At 45.9% G+C, this 19,522-nt stretch overlaps 1 protein-coding gene across 1 annotated transcript; it reads right to left on the bottom strand.

Annotated features, from left to right (window-relative positions):
- Positions 1-207: 207 nt before the first annotated feature.
- Positions 208-5,136, bottom strand: LOC121580642. The gene is made up of 7 exons (XM_045224913.1): positions 5,083-5,136; positions 4,881-4,992; positions 4,569-4,792; positions 4,306-4,477; positions 4,045-4,172; positions 2,219-3,919; positions 208-862 (listed from the first exon to the last, which is right to left on the bottom strand). Exons 6-7 carry the CDS (start codon positions 3,586-3,588, stop codon positions 208-210), a joined length of 2,025 nt encoding a protein of 674 aa, XP_045080848.1. The 5' UTR covers positions 3,589-3,919; positions 4,045-4,172; positions 4,306-4,477; positions 4,569-4,792; positions 4,881-4,992; positions 5,083-5,136.
- Between the last annotated feature and the right edge of the window lie 14,386 nt (positions 5,137-19,522).

Genomic DNA, 19,522 nt, shown 5'->3' with positions numbered 1-19,522 from the left:
CCGCGAGGAGGGCGATATTGTTTGCCGCTGCTACGCTCTGGGCTCCCAGCGTAAAGGATTTCTCAGCCAACTGGGCTGTGAACCTATCTCTTTGTGCTGGCAGAGTGGCCTTCTTGGAGGCTGCCCAGGGACTCGACCCCGGCACTAGGAACGCCGCCATGGCGCCCTCGAGCCTGGGGATTCCCTTAGCCGCCCACTCATAGCCGCTCACTCTGGTGAAGGGGATATACGCTCTGGCCGGCGAACGCGCCGCCAGAGGTGCCCCCACGAACCCTCGACATACTTGCCGAGAGAGGGCAAGGCTGGAGCCATTGGCTCAGCTGCCCTCCTCGGCTTGGAGTAAGGGCCGCCCTCCATCAGGTCCACCTCCATAGGAAGGGGAACTGGGGGCAGCACAACCTCGAGTCGTGTGGCAGCCTTCTCAATGAGCCCGGGAAAGTCCGAGCGCAGAGAGGCTACCGCGAAGGACAGGGCTTCTGACCTAGCAGAGCCCATGTCGTCATCGCACAAGGATCCTTCTAACCTCGCGCTTTCAGAATGAAAGGGGGTTTTGAAGGTAGGCGCCAGAGGTCTGGATTGTCCCACTGGGATATCCGCCTCGGCGCCTTCCTTGTCATCCTCCGACACCGCACTGTCCTCTGACGCCTCTGAAGCAGAGAGGAGTGAGGACATTACATCATCCAGAGGGACGTCCTTCATAAAGAACGCCCGACGCTGCTGCCTCTCCTTTATAGTAAGGAGGGCGCAGGAGGCGCAATTAGGAGGGTTGTCGAGACCATCCTCGGCGTGCTGCGGTCCCAAACACACGAAGCAGAGGTCGTGGGGGTCCGAGGTAGCCATGGTGGAACACCGACACAGGGCCCTTAAAAGGGCCTTTGGGGGTGGGAAATCCCAGGTGTGCTCATGGCGAAAGACGTTGACGGCTGGCAGTCAACGGCGAAATTCTTTCTAGAGTCTTCGTATGGCTTCTTCAGTTCTAGTCCAGTCGCTGAAGATAATGGGAGGCAGATTGATGGAACGGGGTTCCTTTTATAGGGACACCTGTACTCCTATTGGCTGTAGGTGTGTGCATAATTTTGCTTCAGGCTGTTCTGCCCTAGGGCAGAGGGTAAACCACTAGGAGCATAGCTCCCCTATGGGGCGGAGCTCCACGATATAGAACAATATGGCACAACAAGGAGAGCTGTGTCATTTCCTCCATATGACCTTTGTATGTCAAAAGGTCTAGGGTAGTGCAGGTTGTCGACATGAAAAAAAAACTAAATCATGCTTTGATCTGATCACCTCATATGCATAGAAATGTTCTTGAAAAGTTACTGTAACTAAAGGCACTGTGAGTAGTAACAGTTTTTCACACATTATCAGAACTGACTCAATCTGATAAAACAAGGGCACTTCAGAGTCAACTTCGCCACAGATAACCAAGTGTGGGCGATAAACATACCCATTATGTTTAGCCCAATTAACCTTCATAACCTGAATGCTACTGGGCACTTGCATTGCCAAAGCAATTTCAGAACCTCCTTTTACCATATTTAAAGCCACCATTTTTCCTGGACCAATATCTAACCGACTAAAAGTTGTTGATCTTCGCCAACTATATGCCATATGATTCTGATGCTTTTTTTGCCAGCGTTTTGGTAATATTTTTAAACGATTTAAGCTGTTTTTGAAAAAATTATGTTTGCCTTCATACCTCATACACCAACTATGAAGTACAGGCCCTATTTTCTGGATGCAGCGGGGATAGTGGATAAGAAAATGGTGCTTTGGTAAAAGTTTTTTCTGAGGATGCAACTTCTTAAACAGTGTATGGTGATCAACAATCAAATGTTTTAAATATACACATAGACCTTGAGATAACATGGGCGAGAATATAATGTTAATTATTTGCAATAATAAAAGAAGCAGGCCCCAGTGTTGGTCAGTAGAAGTTACCAAATCTCCAAAGATAAGAGGAACATTCCTAAGTAAGCACCAGGACTGAATTGCATTCAGTCCCAGATCATTAGATCCTTCACTTAAATTAACAGTCACAGGCCTGTTATTTCTCTCTGTGAAACCATAATCAAAACTTTGTATTCTTGAATGTATTTCTCCTGATGTAACATGTTTTTCATTCAAATACAGAAATAATAACTTCAATTCGTACTGGCCAACCCCTTCTAACACATCATGCATCACATCAACTGAGAAGTTCTCAGTTGTGTGAAAATACCTCAATAAATTTAATATGCATGACCTTTTCACACCAAAAACATACGGAAGGGATGGATTACAAGCCATTTCTTGACAGTGAGCAGTATGCATATCTTTGGTGCGTAAAACTATTTTGGAAGAATCTTCAGAGAATTCTGTTTGAAAGTCCTCCTTTTCTGCTAAACAGAACCTGCAACAGTACCTTGCACTGAAAGACTCCACCAGACCAAACAAACTATGCAAACCCAAATTATCACCTGTTACCTGTACTACAGTGCCACGTACATAACCACTGTATAATGGAATCTCAATACCATCGCTCTCTAACACTTTAATGTCTCGAACAATGGGAGCAAAAATTTCACTAAAACCATATCGTTTAACATCTTGAGTATGAAATAAGGCGCACAGGTGTATGTTAGCCAAAAAAGAATTCCATTTTGGAGAGAAGTTTCTTAAAGTAAAATATACTCCACCCAATTTATGAATACCTCGCTTGGAACCCAATGGGTTGGCGACCTCAAAATCATCATAGAACATCTGGACCTGTATTGTCTGCTTCTCAGTTGAGAACAGGGGGTGACTTTTAAAAAAAGATCCATCACAAATATCTCTCAGTCTAGAGTTGCTGGTAGCTGAGCTTTGCAACATTTCTGCAAAATACTGACTTTTAAATATTGACTGCAGTGTAGATAAAATTGGAATATACATGAATTTATCTTGAACTACTACCTGATCATATGTTCCAGTCTTTTTATTTAGTCTTGTGTCAAATCTTGAACCAATCACACATTCAACTGGTTCTACTATTTCCCACTTGGCAGTCATAAATTTTGATCGCTTGTATTCCGAATTTAGAACTGTGAAAGGATTCTCTAACCCCTCAAAACACGCCTCAACTTTCTTGCACATTTCTGTTTCTCTTTCATTACTAAATACATGCTTTATCACTGTTTCTTTAGCATGCTGATGAATATCTTGAACAATCTCTTCCATGGAAATCACTACAGTATTTACTGTACTTTGACCAACACCTGCTGCCTTTAGATCAGAAATAACAGCTGCACAACTATTTACAATGTATGGCGAAGATAACTCTGACTCAGCCTCTAAACATTCAGTCGACACTTCAACATGAGAAATATTACTGGTGTTGACGGTACTTTGAGGGTCTGAAAGATCATCTTCTATAGAATCTACTAAACTTTCTCCGTGGCACTTGTTAAGATGTTTTCTAAAACCAGAAAAGCTACCAAAAGAACGTGAGCATCCTTCTTGACCACATTTCAGAAAAAGAGTCCTGCCTGTACATAGCCCATGAATTATCTTAAGGTGCTTAACAAGGTTGTTTGGACTTCCATGGTCACTTTTGCAAAGAAAACACTTCATAGTTTTATCTCAACTAACGCACCATTCTTGCTCGCAACTCAGCAACTCTAGGAGTCTCCTTTGTTTCCCCCATGTCGATGTTATAGATGGTTGTTTGCACAAAAGTGAAAAAGCTGCTCAAGGAAGAACTGTATGACGTACCAAATACGTAATGGGCTTTAAAGACTTCGTCAAAAGCTCCTACTGAACCTGTTGCCTTGCATGGAAGAGCATGCTTGTCAACCACAATGAAGTAGGAGTGAAAGCTGCTCTGTGTGGATCCCTGGGCGAGAAGGTAGGGCTGACTGCTTTGGGTGATGTTGTCAAGATGCTGCTGCACACTGGTTCCAACCTACAAAAAAACACATTCAACAGAATTGTTTTGGTGACTAACCTCTGACAATAGATAAGATCACCTCAAACTGTGCACAAGATTGAGATGATGGAATATATATTTTAAACAACTGTTAAGCATACCTTTTGAAATCTGATGAGCTGATCTACAGCTTGATATGCAGACATCTTTCCCGGCCTCTTTCTACCTTGTGCAGATGGTGGTAGCAAATGTAGCAGCAGCAAGATGGCAGACATGTCACTGTCCCAGCCTACAAATAAGTAAATAAAAACCTGGTTAACATTGTGCCGTAGCATAACATTCTTATTCACAACTTGCACCATTATGGACATATAATGCACACCTACATTATCCACATAAAAAGTAAAACAGTTCATTCATACCATTCTCAACTTCAGCAGCTGACTCAGCATTGCGCATCAAATCCAAGAGTTCTGTGGTGGATACAAGTCCATGGCTTTCCTTTATTACTTTTGCTTTGAAAGTGGTTGGCCACTTCTCCAAGAATTTGTTGGCTGTGGCCTCACCAAACAGAAGTCTGAAATCTTGTTCTATCTGCAATGTAACACACAAAGACAGAAATAATGAGTGTTACCTTATTCTTCATTGGATATTTTTGGTGATGCAGTGAATTAAGTTGTCATACCAGTCCTGGTGTGTCCAGAAATCTTGGGAAGACCGAGAAGACATCTGATGATTTGGCTTCATCGTTGACCATTGCTTGCCGATATATGAAGGTCATTTTCATCTTCTCACGGACAGTGTTTTCATCAGCAGAGTGTCTCAAAACAGCAATAGCTGCTTCCACATCCTCATCAGATGGCTCTCTGTCATAGGTGAAGGGCTGACGATCACGGCCTGGCCCACCAACTTAAGACAAAATACAGTGTTAAGAAATCCTTTCTGTACAATTCACAGGTCACCATTATAATTACATGTCACTGATCAGAAAACATACCTTTAGGAGATTTGCTGACTGAGGCACCTCTTTCCTCTGCTGTTTTTCTTTGTATGGTCTTCAATCGCCATGCAAGGTATCCGGAACCACTCTCCGGATCGTAGTAATGATCCTATATTATTATAAATAAATTATAAAGGAGTACTATTCCCATTTCATAGAGTGAATATGTGCATAATGTTGCAATAACCCATTTACTTACATATCCATGTTGTGAGTATGGGTCTTCTAGATAGGGAAACAAAGCTACTATCCCTGTGCATACATCACTCTGACACTTTTGGGGGATGTCCTAGCATATGAATTCAAAGTTAACATCACACTGAATTGATATTGCACAACACATTTTACATAATTAATAACCGGAAAATAATAACAATGTTTCTTTACAGCCCATCTATATGCTTAATGCTTACCCATGTGTTTCTGTCATCTCAGCAGCAAGTATGTTGAGCATCTGTCTTCTGGTGGCATCTGTCAGAGATTTGGTTTTTCCATACTCTTGCATAATGCGTTCACCACCAGGCTTTGATGTTAGGATTTTTTCAATCAGCTATAGGTGGAAAGAAATGTGCTTTCCGTAATTGTAAAACAATATGTAATGCTGTCACATGATGAAACAACATTCAGATTGGACTTAACAGCAATGTTCACCACTTACTGCTTTTGCCTCATAGTTTATGTGGCATGGCCTTTTAGGCTGGCTTCCTTCGCCAGCCGCTACTTCTTCAACATCGTCACACACAGTGAAATTCAGAATGATGGTGTCATCAGATGTACCCGAGCATGATGATGAATGAGAGGTATCTGTTCATTATGAAATTTGTGCAAAACATAGAAACATATTACAATAAACTGTTATTTTTAAGACAATAAAGGTTCTCATTCTGGCCTTTAAACTAAAAAACTAATTGAATGAATGAATACCAAGTCCATTGCCCAGCATGATTCTGAAAGTTCCAGGTGACTCCTTTACTAATTCTTCAAAAACATCTGAGTCAACTTCTGTGTCAGACTGGTCATACACCTTAATGTCTGGCTTTCTGCTTTCTGGTATGTTGAATTTTAGACACACTGTTAAAAAAAGAAGAAAAAAAGAAAAACATGCATTCCCTTCTCACAAGAATCCAAGTTCATACTTAAGGTTGCCTCATGTGTTCACAAAATGATGAAAGACAAGGATCTGCACCTGATTTTATGTTACTGAAAATATAAAGCACAGCAGAAATGACTATAGACCTAAATAGATATCATAAGATAATAGCTTAATGCTGTATTATTTTGTCATTAGGGTGATATGTATTGCTTTAACCTATTATACCTACCTTCTTTCAAGAAAGCATTGAATGTCAGCTCAGACAGCTTGACGTATTTCTGCTCTTCCCCGAGCTGAACACGCAACAGCATTTTGCCTCTGTTAACAAAGAAAATATATATTCAAAATCATCATTTAGTGCTGGTTCAACTAAGCGTTAGCTAACTATCCATTTATCTCAGTAGTACTAGCTACGCAATGCACTATGCATTACTTAGACGTTACACTGCAATTACAAAGGCTGAAGTAGACAAAGTTGTGCTGGTTGAATATAACGTTAAGCTGCCATTTTCTGCAGCAAATGGGTGTAGGCTAGTTCAAGTTTAGAGGCACATTGTCCCATTAGCTACCAAATAACTAGCTATGTGTCAAAGTTAGCTAGCTCATTAGCCATTTTAGTTCGAACAGTAGCTAACCATTAAAATGGTTAAGCAATGTTAAACAAACCCGTCATGCAAATCAGTGATCTAAGTTATCGTTTTATAACACCAACATTAGCTGGCTAACTATCAGAAGCATGCTAACATTACCGTTATATATAGCTTTATAAAAAACAGTTAACGTTAGTGTAAGGAAGCCTGGGAAGCTATACAATAACGTTAGCTAACAATACTATCTGTATAAATGTTTTGTTGTTAGCGAACGTTATTTTACGTATTTACCATTCTGACAAACTTCATTCGTGAAAATATTGCAACACAAAGAAAGACAGTTACCGATACTGATTGCAAGCTAGCTAACCGCATGACAAGCACAATCTGCGCTCATGCCAAACGGTGGTGTCCTTCAAACGAACTGATTAGCTAAGTTAACGTTACCTATTTTTAGCCATATGAAACAGCAAGCCATTCACAAAAATATCAAACATATTCCATGGGTATATCATATAACAGTTATTACTGTCAACCATCTGAACTTACAAGCTAATTTAGCTGGCTGATGACGAGGTCACTGCAAGGGGGACCGCCGCATGGAACTCGTAACTTAAAATATGACCTTGACATCAGCACAACTCTAAAATTATGTAAAGTTAAAAAATACCGGTTTGGTGTTGAAAAAACGGGGATGTAACTTACCTAGCAATATCTGTGGCCTAGCTACTCCTTCGCAATCTTCCTCCACCAACGTACGTGCCAAACTTCAGCAAAGCAGAGTGGCGGGTATTCATCACTGCTGTAGAGTTGAAATTGTCACTGCGTATCTGCAGATTTTTACTCACTTTTAACTCCACTGATAGAGCAACTTTACTCTCAAAAATGTTGAAAATACTCTATCTGGGTTAAAATAACTTTACTCTGAAATATTAACACCCCATTTTTTACTGTGTACTTTCATCTGAAACATTGTATGAGCTTTGAATATCAAACGGTTTATGAAATTTAAGCTCACATTTTTAGTAGACATCTTTCCGCACTTCGTAATACTCTGAATGCATGATGATGGTCATCAAAATTCTCTGTAAATAGCTTGTTTGTCAAAAAATAAATTGATCTTCAACCAAAAGTAGACTTGCATGTCTTCTTCCATTACACTGCAAATAACTAGTCCAGCTTTATACTCTACACCATCTACTTTAACCCAACTAGTTGAGAAAACGACTAGTTACCGGAGTGTAACTCCAGTTCTATGAGTGGAGCGGAGCCCCATAGGGGAGCTCTGCTCCTAGTGGTTTACCCTCTGCCCTAGGGCAGAACAGCCTGAAGCAAAATTATGCACACACCTGTCAGCCAATGGGAGCACAGGTGCCCCTATATAAAGGGACCCGTTCCCTCAATCTGCCTCCCGAGATATTATCTTCAGCGAGACTAGAGAGGGTCGGCAGGGCCTTAAGTCCTATGGGGCTCCGCTCCACTCATAGAACTGGAGTTACACTCCGGTAACTAGTCGTTCTATATCGTGGACCTCCGCCCCATAGGGGAGCTCTGCTCCTAGTGGTTTAAGGCGGAGCGAAACGCTCCAAAATGTACTCCCTGCCGAGCCTAACACTTCCCATTAAAAAAGGTCAAGCCCAGCAATGGCTGCAACCAATTCCCGCAGTACTGCGACTAAGAAACCCATCAGGGCGTCACAATATACCGCGTCATCGGTTATAGACCCGCCCCATCTAGCTCAATGACAATGGCAATGGCTATTGGGCAGATCATCAGAATAGAAGCCATGCTAATCTGTACTAGCAGATAGCCGTGCCTCAATATTCTGTGACAACGCTATCGTCCACTAATGGAATGACATAAATGTCATTCTACATTATGTGTCCAATAGACCGCCTTACTCATTCAATGAATTCCATAGAATAGTAGGCAGGGACAAAAAATATCAGTCATACTAAACTGAACCTCAGATAGATGACCTCACATTCTGTCCACTCAATACATGTCTCTACCATACTGACACAGTCAGTCAGGAGACATGCCGCAAAATATGCTTTTCATCCAAAGCGGACCTGATAGAGACCTGTCTATCGTCCTGCTTCTCTCCTCCATCTCAAGATTCTCTTTCAGCTGCGCTGAGTGCAATCGAGCTTGAGAGTTAAAAAAGCTTATTCTTGCCATAACAAGTTTTCCTCACCAAAGCGGACCTGATTGGAGCCTGTCCAAGGTCCTGCTTTGTCCTCTCTTTCCATCTCAAAATCGCCTTTCAGCTCTGCTGAATGCCGACCGAGCTAAAGAGTTAGAAAAACATGTCCATCCAAAATATATTACTTCTAATAAAAGCGGATTTATGAACATGGTCACAATCCTGCTTTCCTTCTCGGTCTTGCTCAAGGTCTCCCTTCAGCCACGCTGAGTACAGACCGAGCCAAAGAGCTAGAAGACATATCCAACAGATAGAAACGGATAAAAGGAGACGGTGTCGACCATGACGCCGCTTTACAAATATCCTCTACCTCTGTTCCTCTGAAGAGGGCAGTAGAAGCTGCTACTCCACGAGTGGAGTGCGCTCTAATACCCTGAGGCGGTTGTTGCCCCGCCGCCTCGTACGCCGTCTCAATGCCTTCACAAAGCCAATGAGACAATCGCTGTTTTGAAAGTGGTCTACCTAATGCAGCCGCACCGTGACACACAAACAGCTGAGGCGATGACCTAACCGCCGCTGTGCGCCTAACGTAACACGCCAAAGCGCGTACTGGGCACAGACAGTGAAGCTTTTCCTCACTCCTTTCCCCATGGGGAGGGGGATGAAAAGCCCACAATTCCACGATCTGTGATCTATATGCACTATTAATAACCTTCGGCACAAATGCCGGGTTAGGACGTAACACCGCTCTGCTCAGATCGCCATTAATGGCAAGGCAGTCGGGTCTCGTCGACAGTGCACACAAATCACTGACTCGCTTAGCGGTAGTCAAGGCGAGCAACAGCGCCGTCTTGATAGACAGCATCTTGAGGGGTATTTGATTCAATGGCTCGAACGGCGACTTACATAGTGCTTCGAGAACCAGTGCCAAATCCCATTTGGGCAGCGTAGCTCTAGGCATTGGCCTAAGCCGTTGCGTTCCCAATAAGAAACGTTTCACTAATGGGTGACTGAACACGTTCTTTCCGTTAAACCCTTCATGACCAGCTGAAATTGCCGCTGCAAACACTCGAATGGTGGAGGGCGATTTCTGCTTATCAAACATAGACTGCAGGAATGAGAGCACACTCTCTACCTGACAGCTCATGGGGTCCACGTCCTGTGTGTCACACCATCGTGAGAAAACGTTCCATCTGCTGGTATACACCCTAGAAGTGGAACTGGCTCTTGCGCCCTGTATTGTTCTGGTCACTGCATCAGACAACCCACGGCGCTTCAACCTGTCCCATTCAGGAACCAAGCCTTCAGTGGTTGGCCGATTACGGGCCATTGCCCTATCGAGCCTCCCGCCTGAGTCAACGCGTCTCGTCGATGTGGAATTGGCCAAGGTGGCGCAATCAACATCTGACTCATCTCCGCAAACCACGGAGCCCCCGGGCGATCGGGCGCTATCAGTATCACTGACAGCTCCTCTGACCTCACCCTGGCTAGCAGTGGGAGAATGCAAGACAGCGGAGGGAATGCATACAGGAGAACTTTCGGCCACGGGTAGTGCGCAAATGCGTCTCTTCCCAGTGGCGGTTCGTCCTGTTCCCTCAGGGAGAACCATAGGAGACACTGCGGCGTTCACACGTGACGCGAACAGGTCCACCTCGGCTCTCCCGAATTGTTCCCAAATTCGTAGAACAATGTCCGGGTGCAGACACCACTCGTCGTCTCGAGGACCCCCTCTTGACATGAGGTCTGCCCCTACGTTCAAGTAGCCCGGAATGTGCGCTGCTCTCAACGAGCGAAGGTGCTTGTGAGCCCACAGCCACAATTCCACTGCCGCCCGATGGAGGGCAGGAGACCTGACTCCTCCCTGGCGGTTTATGTGAGCCACTGTGGTTCGGTTGTCTGACCAAACCAACACATCGCGACCCCGAAGGGTAGACGCGAAGTGGGTCAAGACCAGTCGAACCGTTTCCAACTCTAGGAGGTTGATGTGACGACCTGATTGAGGCCATGCACCTCCTATCGCTTGAGACTGACATGTCCCTCCCCATCCAGTCAAAGAGGCATCTGTAAATACTGGAATGTAGGATGACACCTTGCCCATCGGGACTCCGTGCGTGAGAACGCTTGAGTTCCTCCAATAGTCCAGGTCTGCTCTTAGCGAGAGAGGAACCACCACCAACCGATGACGTTGACGCACTGGGTCTAGTCTTAGTTGGGCGAACCACCGCTGTGTTCTGCGCATGTGCAGAAGCCCCAGCGGGACCACAGAGTGTGCTGCCGACATGAGACCCAAAAGTGACATGATCGATAGCGCCGTTACTGTGTGATTCGGACGACACTTCCTCAGGGCTAGTAACAATGCTGCCCTTCGAGGGTCCGAAATTCGCGCCCTCATCATTAGTGTCTAGCTGTAGTCCCAGGTAGACAATCTGATGACTGGGCCAGGGTGCGCTCTTTTTCCAATTCACAGCAAACCCCAGACGCGTGAGATGAGTCACTGTCTGTGTCGTGTGTGTGAACGCCAGCTCTGCTGACGGGGCGAGAACCAGCAGGTCGTCTAGGTAGGCTAATAGCCTTATCCCCTGACGGCGCAGCGGTTCCAATGCCGCCTCCACACATTTGGAAAATGTTCGAGGTGCCAGGGCGTACCCAAACGGCATCCTCGTGAACTCGTACGCCACCCCTTGAAAGGCGAACCGCAGAAACTTTCTGTGGCGTGATTGTATCGGCACATGAAAGTACGCGTCCTTTAGGTCTATGCTTGTACAAAAATCCCCCTTCTGAACACATTCCAGTAGGCGTTTTGTCGTCAGCATTCGGAAGGGCCGTTTGGTTATGCTCTCGTTGAGAATGCGTAAATCCAAAATCGGCCTCACTCCCCCCGTCTTTTTGGGCACTAGGAAATAGGGCGAGTACAGCCCCTTGTTCCTTTGCTCTCGGGGCACTACTGTGACCGCCTCCTTCGCCAAAAGTTCCGTAATCTCTGACTTCAGAGCGGCTACTTTGTCTGGCGTTTTCATCACCGTTTCCACTACTCCCCTGAACGGGGGTGGGGTCCGATGGAATTGGAGGGCATAACCCTTCTCTAACGTCTGTTCTAGCCAGCGTGAGAGGGTACAGCTTCGTCGCCACTGCCAGCAATGCAGAGAAAGCGGGTGCGCACGAAGCTGTGGTGCGTCTAGTAGGAAAGACCTGTATTCCTCTATGGCCCTCGCCGCCGCTATTCCCAAGCACTGGGTTGGTGGAATAGCCCAAGGCGGGCCCCCTTTGAAAGGGAGAGGAAACATCAGCTCGTTCTGGGTGAGTCGGGGGCTTTGATACGTTAGTTACAACCGTAACTCCAGTAATCTTGCCCTCCGTGAACGCAGCACGGGTCTGAACTGCGCTGGCTGAGGTACTGGCCTGAGACAGAGCGCTCTCCCCGGAAAGCGATTGCGTCATCATGTCATTGTCTGACTGAGACTGCCGCTTAGAATGAGACCCATCCATTACAGAACTCAACAGAGTCTGAAAGGTGTGATCTCTGACTGATACCACACGGTGGTGCCACAATGCCTCTTTACTGGTCTTAAGCGGCTGTTCAACGACACACTCAATGTGTGGTGAGCTGCGCTCAGAGCCATGGGCATTGATACGTTCAGAATATACCGGAGGCGTCCATACCTTGGTTATATCTGTAACCCTGGTATTCCCGCTCTCCGTGAACGTCGCACGGGTCTGATCTGCGCTGACTGAGGCATTAGCCTGTAGCAAGGCGTCACTCCCGGCTAGTGGCTGCGCCTTCATGTCACATTGGGACAGAGGCGACTGCCTGCTATGTGAGACCTTTACTACAGAGCTCCTAGGAGTCTGTAGTAAGAGATCTTTATTAGGTGAGCTAAGGCTGCGCCCTGCTACCTTTACCCTTTTCCTCTCCTGAGCGCGCTCAGCTACACACACTAGGTGGGTTGGGCTACGCTCAGGATGGTGAGGGAGAAACATAGAACGTGAAGTGTTCTGTACCTTATGGAATAAATGTCCTTTTTTGACAATGTCAATGAGAACCAGCTCTTTATTCACATAATGAAAAAGTAGTAGGCCCCTCTGCGTCACGCGCCGGGCCATCCTCCGTTCTCTCCCCCTCGCCTCGTCAGAGATGCCGCCTCTTGTGGGAGACCTTCTGGTGCTGCCAGGCTGGCTTCGTGACGACCTCTCTCGCCGGCGGAACCGGCGCTGTCACCGTCGCTGCTGGAGGGGCCGAGCCCGCTCTCCTGCCGCCTGGGGTGTGCGCCTGCCGCCTGGCCCGTCGCCTCCCAGTAGTTCTACTGGGGGCGTTCGAGGTGGACGGGTTGGCTGGGGCTCTGCTGGCTTTCATTGCCAGAGGCAAATGCTTAGCCAGGTGCCTCCTCTCCTCGTCTAGTTTGGCGATCCGCTCGGTGGCGTCCTTGACGGCGAGGCCAAATAGGCCCTCGCTGGAGACGGGTGCATTGAGCAGTGACGCCCTATCGGTCTCCATCATGGCTGTCATGGACAGCCAGAGGTGCCGCTCCGTGACCACTGAGGTGGCCATGGTCCTGCCCGCACATATGGCTACCGCCTGCGTCAGATGGAGGATGGCTCCGGAAATCCTCGAAGCCTCCTCCACTTCCTCGCTGGTCATCTCAGACCTACCCGTTGTGAGACGGGATAGGGAGGCTGCGAGGAGGGCGATGTTGTTCGCCGCCGCTACGCTCTGGGCTCCCAGCGTGAAGGATTTCTCAGCTAATTGTGCTGTGAACCTGTCCTTCTGTGCTGGCAGGGTGGCCTTCTTGGAGGCTGCCCAGGGACTCGAACCCGGCACTAGGAACGCCGTCATGGCGCCTTCGAGCCTGGGGATGCCCCTAGCTGCCCACTCGTATCCAGCCACTCTGGTGAATGGGGTGTACGCTCTGGCCGGCGAACGCGCCGCCAGAGGTGTCCCCCACGAGCCCTCGACATATTTGCCGAGAGAAGGCAAGGCTGGAGCCATTGGCTCAGCTGCTCTCCTCGGCTTGGAGTAGGGGCCGCCCTCCATCAGGTCCACCTCCATTGGGAGGGGAGCTGGGGGCAGCGCAATCTCCAGTCGGGTGGTCGCCTTCTCAATGAGTTCGGGAAAGTCCGAACGCAGAGTGGCTGCCGCGAAGGACAGAGCTTCTGACCTAACAGAGCTCATGTCTTCTTCGCACAGGGAACCTTCAGACCTCGCGCTTCCCGATGGAAAGGGGGTCTTAGAGGCTGGCGCCAGAGCTCTGGATTGTCCCACTGGGACATCCATCTCGGCGCTCTCCCTGTCATCCTCTGATTCCGCACTGTCCGCTGATGCCTCTGAAGCAGAGGCGAGTACGGACATTGCATCATCAAGAGGGACATCCTCCTTGAAAAACGCCCAGCGCTGCTTTCTCTCCTTCATAGGGAGGAGAGTGCAGGAGGCGCAATTAGGAGGGTTGCCGAGACCATCCTTGGCATGCTGCGGCCCCAAACACACGAAACAAAGGTCGTGGGGGTCCGTGGTTGCCATGGAAGTGCACCGGCACAGAGCCCTGAAAAGGGCTTTTGGGGGTGGGAAATTCCCTGGTGTGCTCATCTTAGAAGACGTTGACGGCTGGCAGTCAACGGCGAAATTCTTCTTGAGTCTTCGTAGGCTTCTTCACTAGTCCAGTCGCTGAAGATAATGGGAGGCAGATTGAGGGAACGGGTCCCTTTATATAGGGGCACCTGTACTCCCATTGGCTGACAGGTGTGTGCATAATTTTGCTTCAGGCTGTTCTGCCCTAGGGCAGAGGGTAAACCACTAGGAGCAGAGCTCCCCTATGGGGCGGAGCTCCACGATATAGAACTATTATTGACACTATGAACACCAATTAAGTTTGAGTCACTATAAAAAGAAATGCAAATAATTTCAACAAGCCACAGACAGTACAAACTTTTTTTACTTTTGGTAAATGCCTAGTTTCGCACTGACCTGAAAATGTTACTTTTTGCTCTCCAAGTCCTGAAGTAAGAAGTTCAGCTTTAAACAGTACGCTTGGAATTTTATCCGCATTGTGGTCAGCCAAACAACAGACAGTGTGTGTGTAGCTTCTTCGGCTAACTTGGACTTGTGCTGGTCGTCTCGTCATATTCCTTCTGGCTCCAATGTTATATGGCGCAAAGAGCCTTGCTACCTCCGCTGCAACACAGAAAAACGTAACAGCTCAATGGTCACCAGTCAGCTAAAACAGCCTCTACTTCTATCTTGGGATGCTCAAGCCAGCTAACACCATTTAGCCGATTAGCGAACTAGCTAGGTTTATGCTTCCCCCATTAACAATAAACGTGTCACGCACGAAGCATCATAATACCGCATGCAAATACATGTTCGAGTCGATCTAATTTAACCTACACGTGTGTCCCGAATCATTAAATAGTAGCACACCTGGCTAACATGAAATTACTTAGCTTACCTTGGACAGGTGTACGTGATTGAGCGGCCGGTATCTGCTGTGACTGAGCTGCCGGAGTCACCGGTGCCGCGGGAGCCGTTGGACTTCTGCTCAGAGCTTCCTCAATCAAATTCGCTGCTTCTCTCAGCAGCTCCGGGCAACTTTTAGACATTTTGTCCTGCACCTCACACAGCGTCTCAACATTGGGGCTAGCAGGACCGAGTCTTCTCTTGATTTTTAGCCGTTGCAATGAAAGTTCTGTTTAACCGTGTAACTAAACCAACGTAGAGGTGAATAGCGCCACCCAGTGTATTGGAATGTGTTCAGTAGCTCTGCATCAATCCATTATCCGGAATTGATTTGTCTTGGCTTGATGCAGAGGGTAACCAATCAGGCGTTAGGTTCCGCCTACCAACTTTTGATGGGTCAGTTTGACAGTTTTAAGTAATTCAGGAAGCACTCCAACGCAGGACCATGAAATGTAAATGTAAATAGTGAAATTATTATATATGTATTTTACATAAAATGAATCGGTATTTGAATTAATTAATGACACTTAACTCTTCGGAGTCTGGAGCTTTTTTGGCCGTTTTTGGGTACCTTCAATTTTGCCCTGATATACTACATAAAGAAATGTTTACCAGACCAATGTTGGGTATCTTTTTTTTCAGCACAACCTCACCTATATGATCTGTTAGTAAGTTTTTCACTTTGACATACTATTTCAACACACTGGACCCAAACACACACAGAAAACACAAAGTCCGTTTAGAAAAAATATGGTTTTTTTATTGTAAAACCCTCAAACATGGTGAACCAAGCATTTAAAAAGCTTCAAATTGAACCACAAGGTGCAAATATGAACATATAAAAGTATTTTGGTGATATATACAAGCAATAAATAACTATTTACAATAAAAAGTAGGTATAACCACTGGCGTTTTTCTTCTATTCTAACCCTAAACCTTTTGTGCCACTCCTCAAAACAGTTTCTGTCCAAAATGAAAAAAAAGCTTCAAATTGAACCACAAAGTGCAAATATGAACATATAAAAGTATTCTTGAGATATATACAAGCAATACACAACTATTTACAAAAAAGTAGGTATAGCCACTGGCCTTTACCCTATTTGTGCCACTCTTCAAAACAGTTCCTGTCCACAATGACACAGAGAGCCACATCACAGGCCTTGCACTTCCATGGTGTGACAAACCTCTTCTTGTCAACTTGTTTACAGCGTTGACAAACCCTGCGGCCTGCTGTGGCTTTGTCTTTGGCCTCTGCAACATTGGCAATGGCCACAGAAACATGGCTGGTGCTTTTTTGAAGTGGAACCCCTGTCTGGGTCACTCCGCACAGCTGGGCCACAAGTTCTGCCACAAAGTTCTTGTGCGTCATGGGTGTGACCTGTTGGGTCGCACTGATGTCACAGTGCAGGATGTATGCATTTGTTGTTCCCATGTCCAAAAAATGCAGGAAGAGGGTACGGTACCAGCGAGCAGTTCTGCGATGGGTTGAGTAATACTGGAGAAGCTGGTCTGACAGGTCAACCCCTCCCATGTACTTATTGTAGGCCATGATGGGGGGTAGGGCAGGGAATGTCTTTTGCTACCCAGCGTCCAGGTCCTTCCTTCACCTTCCTCTTGATTGTCTCGCCCGAAAACGCTGGGTGGATTGTGGAGCACACCGACACCTCCCGCGTATCCATCCACTTCACAAAGACCAGGCGATCCTCTCTGATCCATCTCACAGACCCCCTCTTCGATTTGCTGGTGAGGGCATTTTCTCTGCCACTAGGACACCCTTTTCTGTTGCTTCTGTAGGTCCCACAGGCTCCAAACTTCATACTTCCCAAACTCAGGAACAGTTTTGGGCTGGTGTAGAAATTGTCCATATAAATATGGTATCCTGTACCAAGATGTGATGGCTGAATGAGGTCCATAACAGCATCATATGAAAGTCCATGCACGCTGGGTGTGTGTGCTTTCCCAACATACACGTTGAAGTTTAGAGTGTAGCCATTGTTAGACTCTGCCAACACAAAGAGCTTGATCCCCCATTTGTTAGGCTTGTCCTTCATGTACTGGGTCATGCCAGTTTTGGCTTTTGTAGCCACCATCCTCTCGTCGACTGACAGTTCCTTCTTAGGATGGTAATGAGCCTGGCAGGCAGTGCGAATGTCGTCCATCAGAGGTTTGACCCTGAACAGTTTGTCATGCTGGGGTGTACCTTTGCGCTGGTCATTTATGACATCCTCCTCTGGATCACTTAGGTGGATGTTCCATGAGATGGACCGGAATCTGTCTCTTGGCATGACCTTCGCTGGCAATGAAACAGACAATATGTGGCTTTGTTTCCAGTAGTCCTGGATACTAGGCAGAGTCACCAATGAGGTGTAGATGAGGAGACCCAGAAATCTGTGCAGTTCCTCCACATCAACGTCAGTCCACTGATATTTGCTCCCCTTCTGCTGATTTCTTGCTGCCTGTTTGTTGGTGTTTCTGCAGATTGTCCTCATTGTATCTGCGGCGAAGTAGAGCAGGAAGAGGTCCTTTGGTGTGTGCCCTGAATGCAAATCCACCTGGGCTCCTGGTGGTCTGCGGGGCATGAACCTACTGGCTTGTGGGGCAGTGTCAGGATCAGTCTCTGTTTTCCATGGCTCAGAGCTCTGTTCTGGCTGTGCTGCTGACTGGGCTGGAGATCTTGACCTGGTCTTGGCCTGATCCTTCCTTCCACGCCCCTCTGTGATGGCCTCCGTCGGCTTGTTGTGGGGGTGGGGGCTGTTGATGGCCCAGGCTGCTCGTCGTCGTCGTCGTCACTATACAAAACAGGTAAACGGATTCAAGATTATTCAAAGTTCAAGATGTTCATTGGCATTTGCACTACAGTGAAGTAGAATAGAATACTATAGTAAGATAAACGAAAGCAATAAAACAAATTCATTTTAGAAAAATGTTTGTCTTCTTACCTCACGTTTTCAGCAACAAAATCAGGGTCCTCGAAGTCATCCTGGCCACTCTCATTGTCTGACGACGAACTTTCCAAAGTTTCTTCATCGCTCATTTGGAATAACAAGTCGACGGCTTGTTCAACGTGAAGTGTGCGCCTCATATTGCTTCACAAAAACGATACTGCTGACAATAAAACTCTTGAAATACTAACAATTGAAATACTAACTTCGTGAAAAACTCTCCAAAACTACTCATGAACTGAACTAATTCCTCTCGTTCGTTCTTTCGCAATGGCTAGTTGTCATGGGAATGAATGTTTATATACTCGTGTGCATCCTGAAGAACCGGGTTAGCACAAGCACACGTTTTTTCCGTTCCTTTTATCACAAAAGACGACAAAGTTATTATAATAAATGCAAAGCGCTCATAAAAGAGCGCATATTTTGACGCACTTTTTTCATGGAATTGAAATTATCATAACTTTGGTTTTAGTTGGTGTATTTACATGAAACAAACACTCAAAACGTAGCTTCGGGTCTCCATTTCTGCATGAAATCGACGGCAGCCCTCTGCGTCACTTGGTTTGGATGCTGCGCGGTCCTAAAGCCGGCCCGCGATTTGAACGCGCCGAAGCGTTCGCCGACTCGGAAGAGTTAATAACACTTATGTATTTAATTCTAATTTTAATTAATTAATGACACATTTAAGTAATTAATTATTATTTATTATTTAATGGTGTATTTATTTATTTAATTGTGGCACTTTTAGTCCTCCATAAAAACATACACATATTTGTGAAAATGCTATTTGTTTTCATTTAACCAACACAGTCATCAATGATCATACACTATTGCAGCCAGTTTCACACTGCTGTGATAAATAAAAAACACATTTGTACAGACATTCTTACTGTATGTGAGAGATAATTTAGGTGACAAAAAATAGTGAGAAACTCACAACATTATTCATGATTTGTTTTGAGATATAAGGAGAATGTAGACAAATACTGTAGGCCTACTATAACCTTACCAAGCACTGCACAACACTTGATGCTGCAGACTGAATATTTCAAGTATTTATTTCAATACTTACAGTATTTCTTACCATAATCAGTTACAGTAATCAACCAACAATGATATCAATTACTGTAAACAAATAAAATCCGTAGACAAATAAAAATTACTGCATGAATTACAGTACATACACTTTGACTCTGAAGAAAAGTAAAGTAAAAGTAAACAGAAATGAAAGAAAACTACTGTAAAAGCAACAAGAATACTGTAACTATCCGTCTCTCCGTCTGGCTGGATCAGGCCATAACATTTCATCCACATCACAGGCTATGTCTTCATTGGCAAGGCACCGTTGGAAGAATCGCCTTGTGTGACGAATCCACCCCTGCACTGAAGCTGCTTCAATAAGATCACATGCCTGTTCCATGGC

This window comes from Coregonus clupeaformis, chromosome 14 (assembly GCF_020615455.1).
Source record: "Coregonus clupeaformis isolate EN_2021a chromosome 14, ASM2061545v1, whole genome shotgun sequence".
NCBI classification, from domain to species: domain Eukaryota; kingdom Metazoa; phylum Chordata; class Actinopteri; order Salmoniformes; family Salmonidae; genus Coregonus; species Coregonus clupeaformis.
Note: the sequence above shows the minus strand (reverse complement) of the source record. Positions and strands in the feature narration are given on the sequence as shown.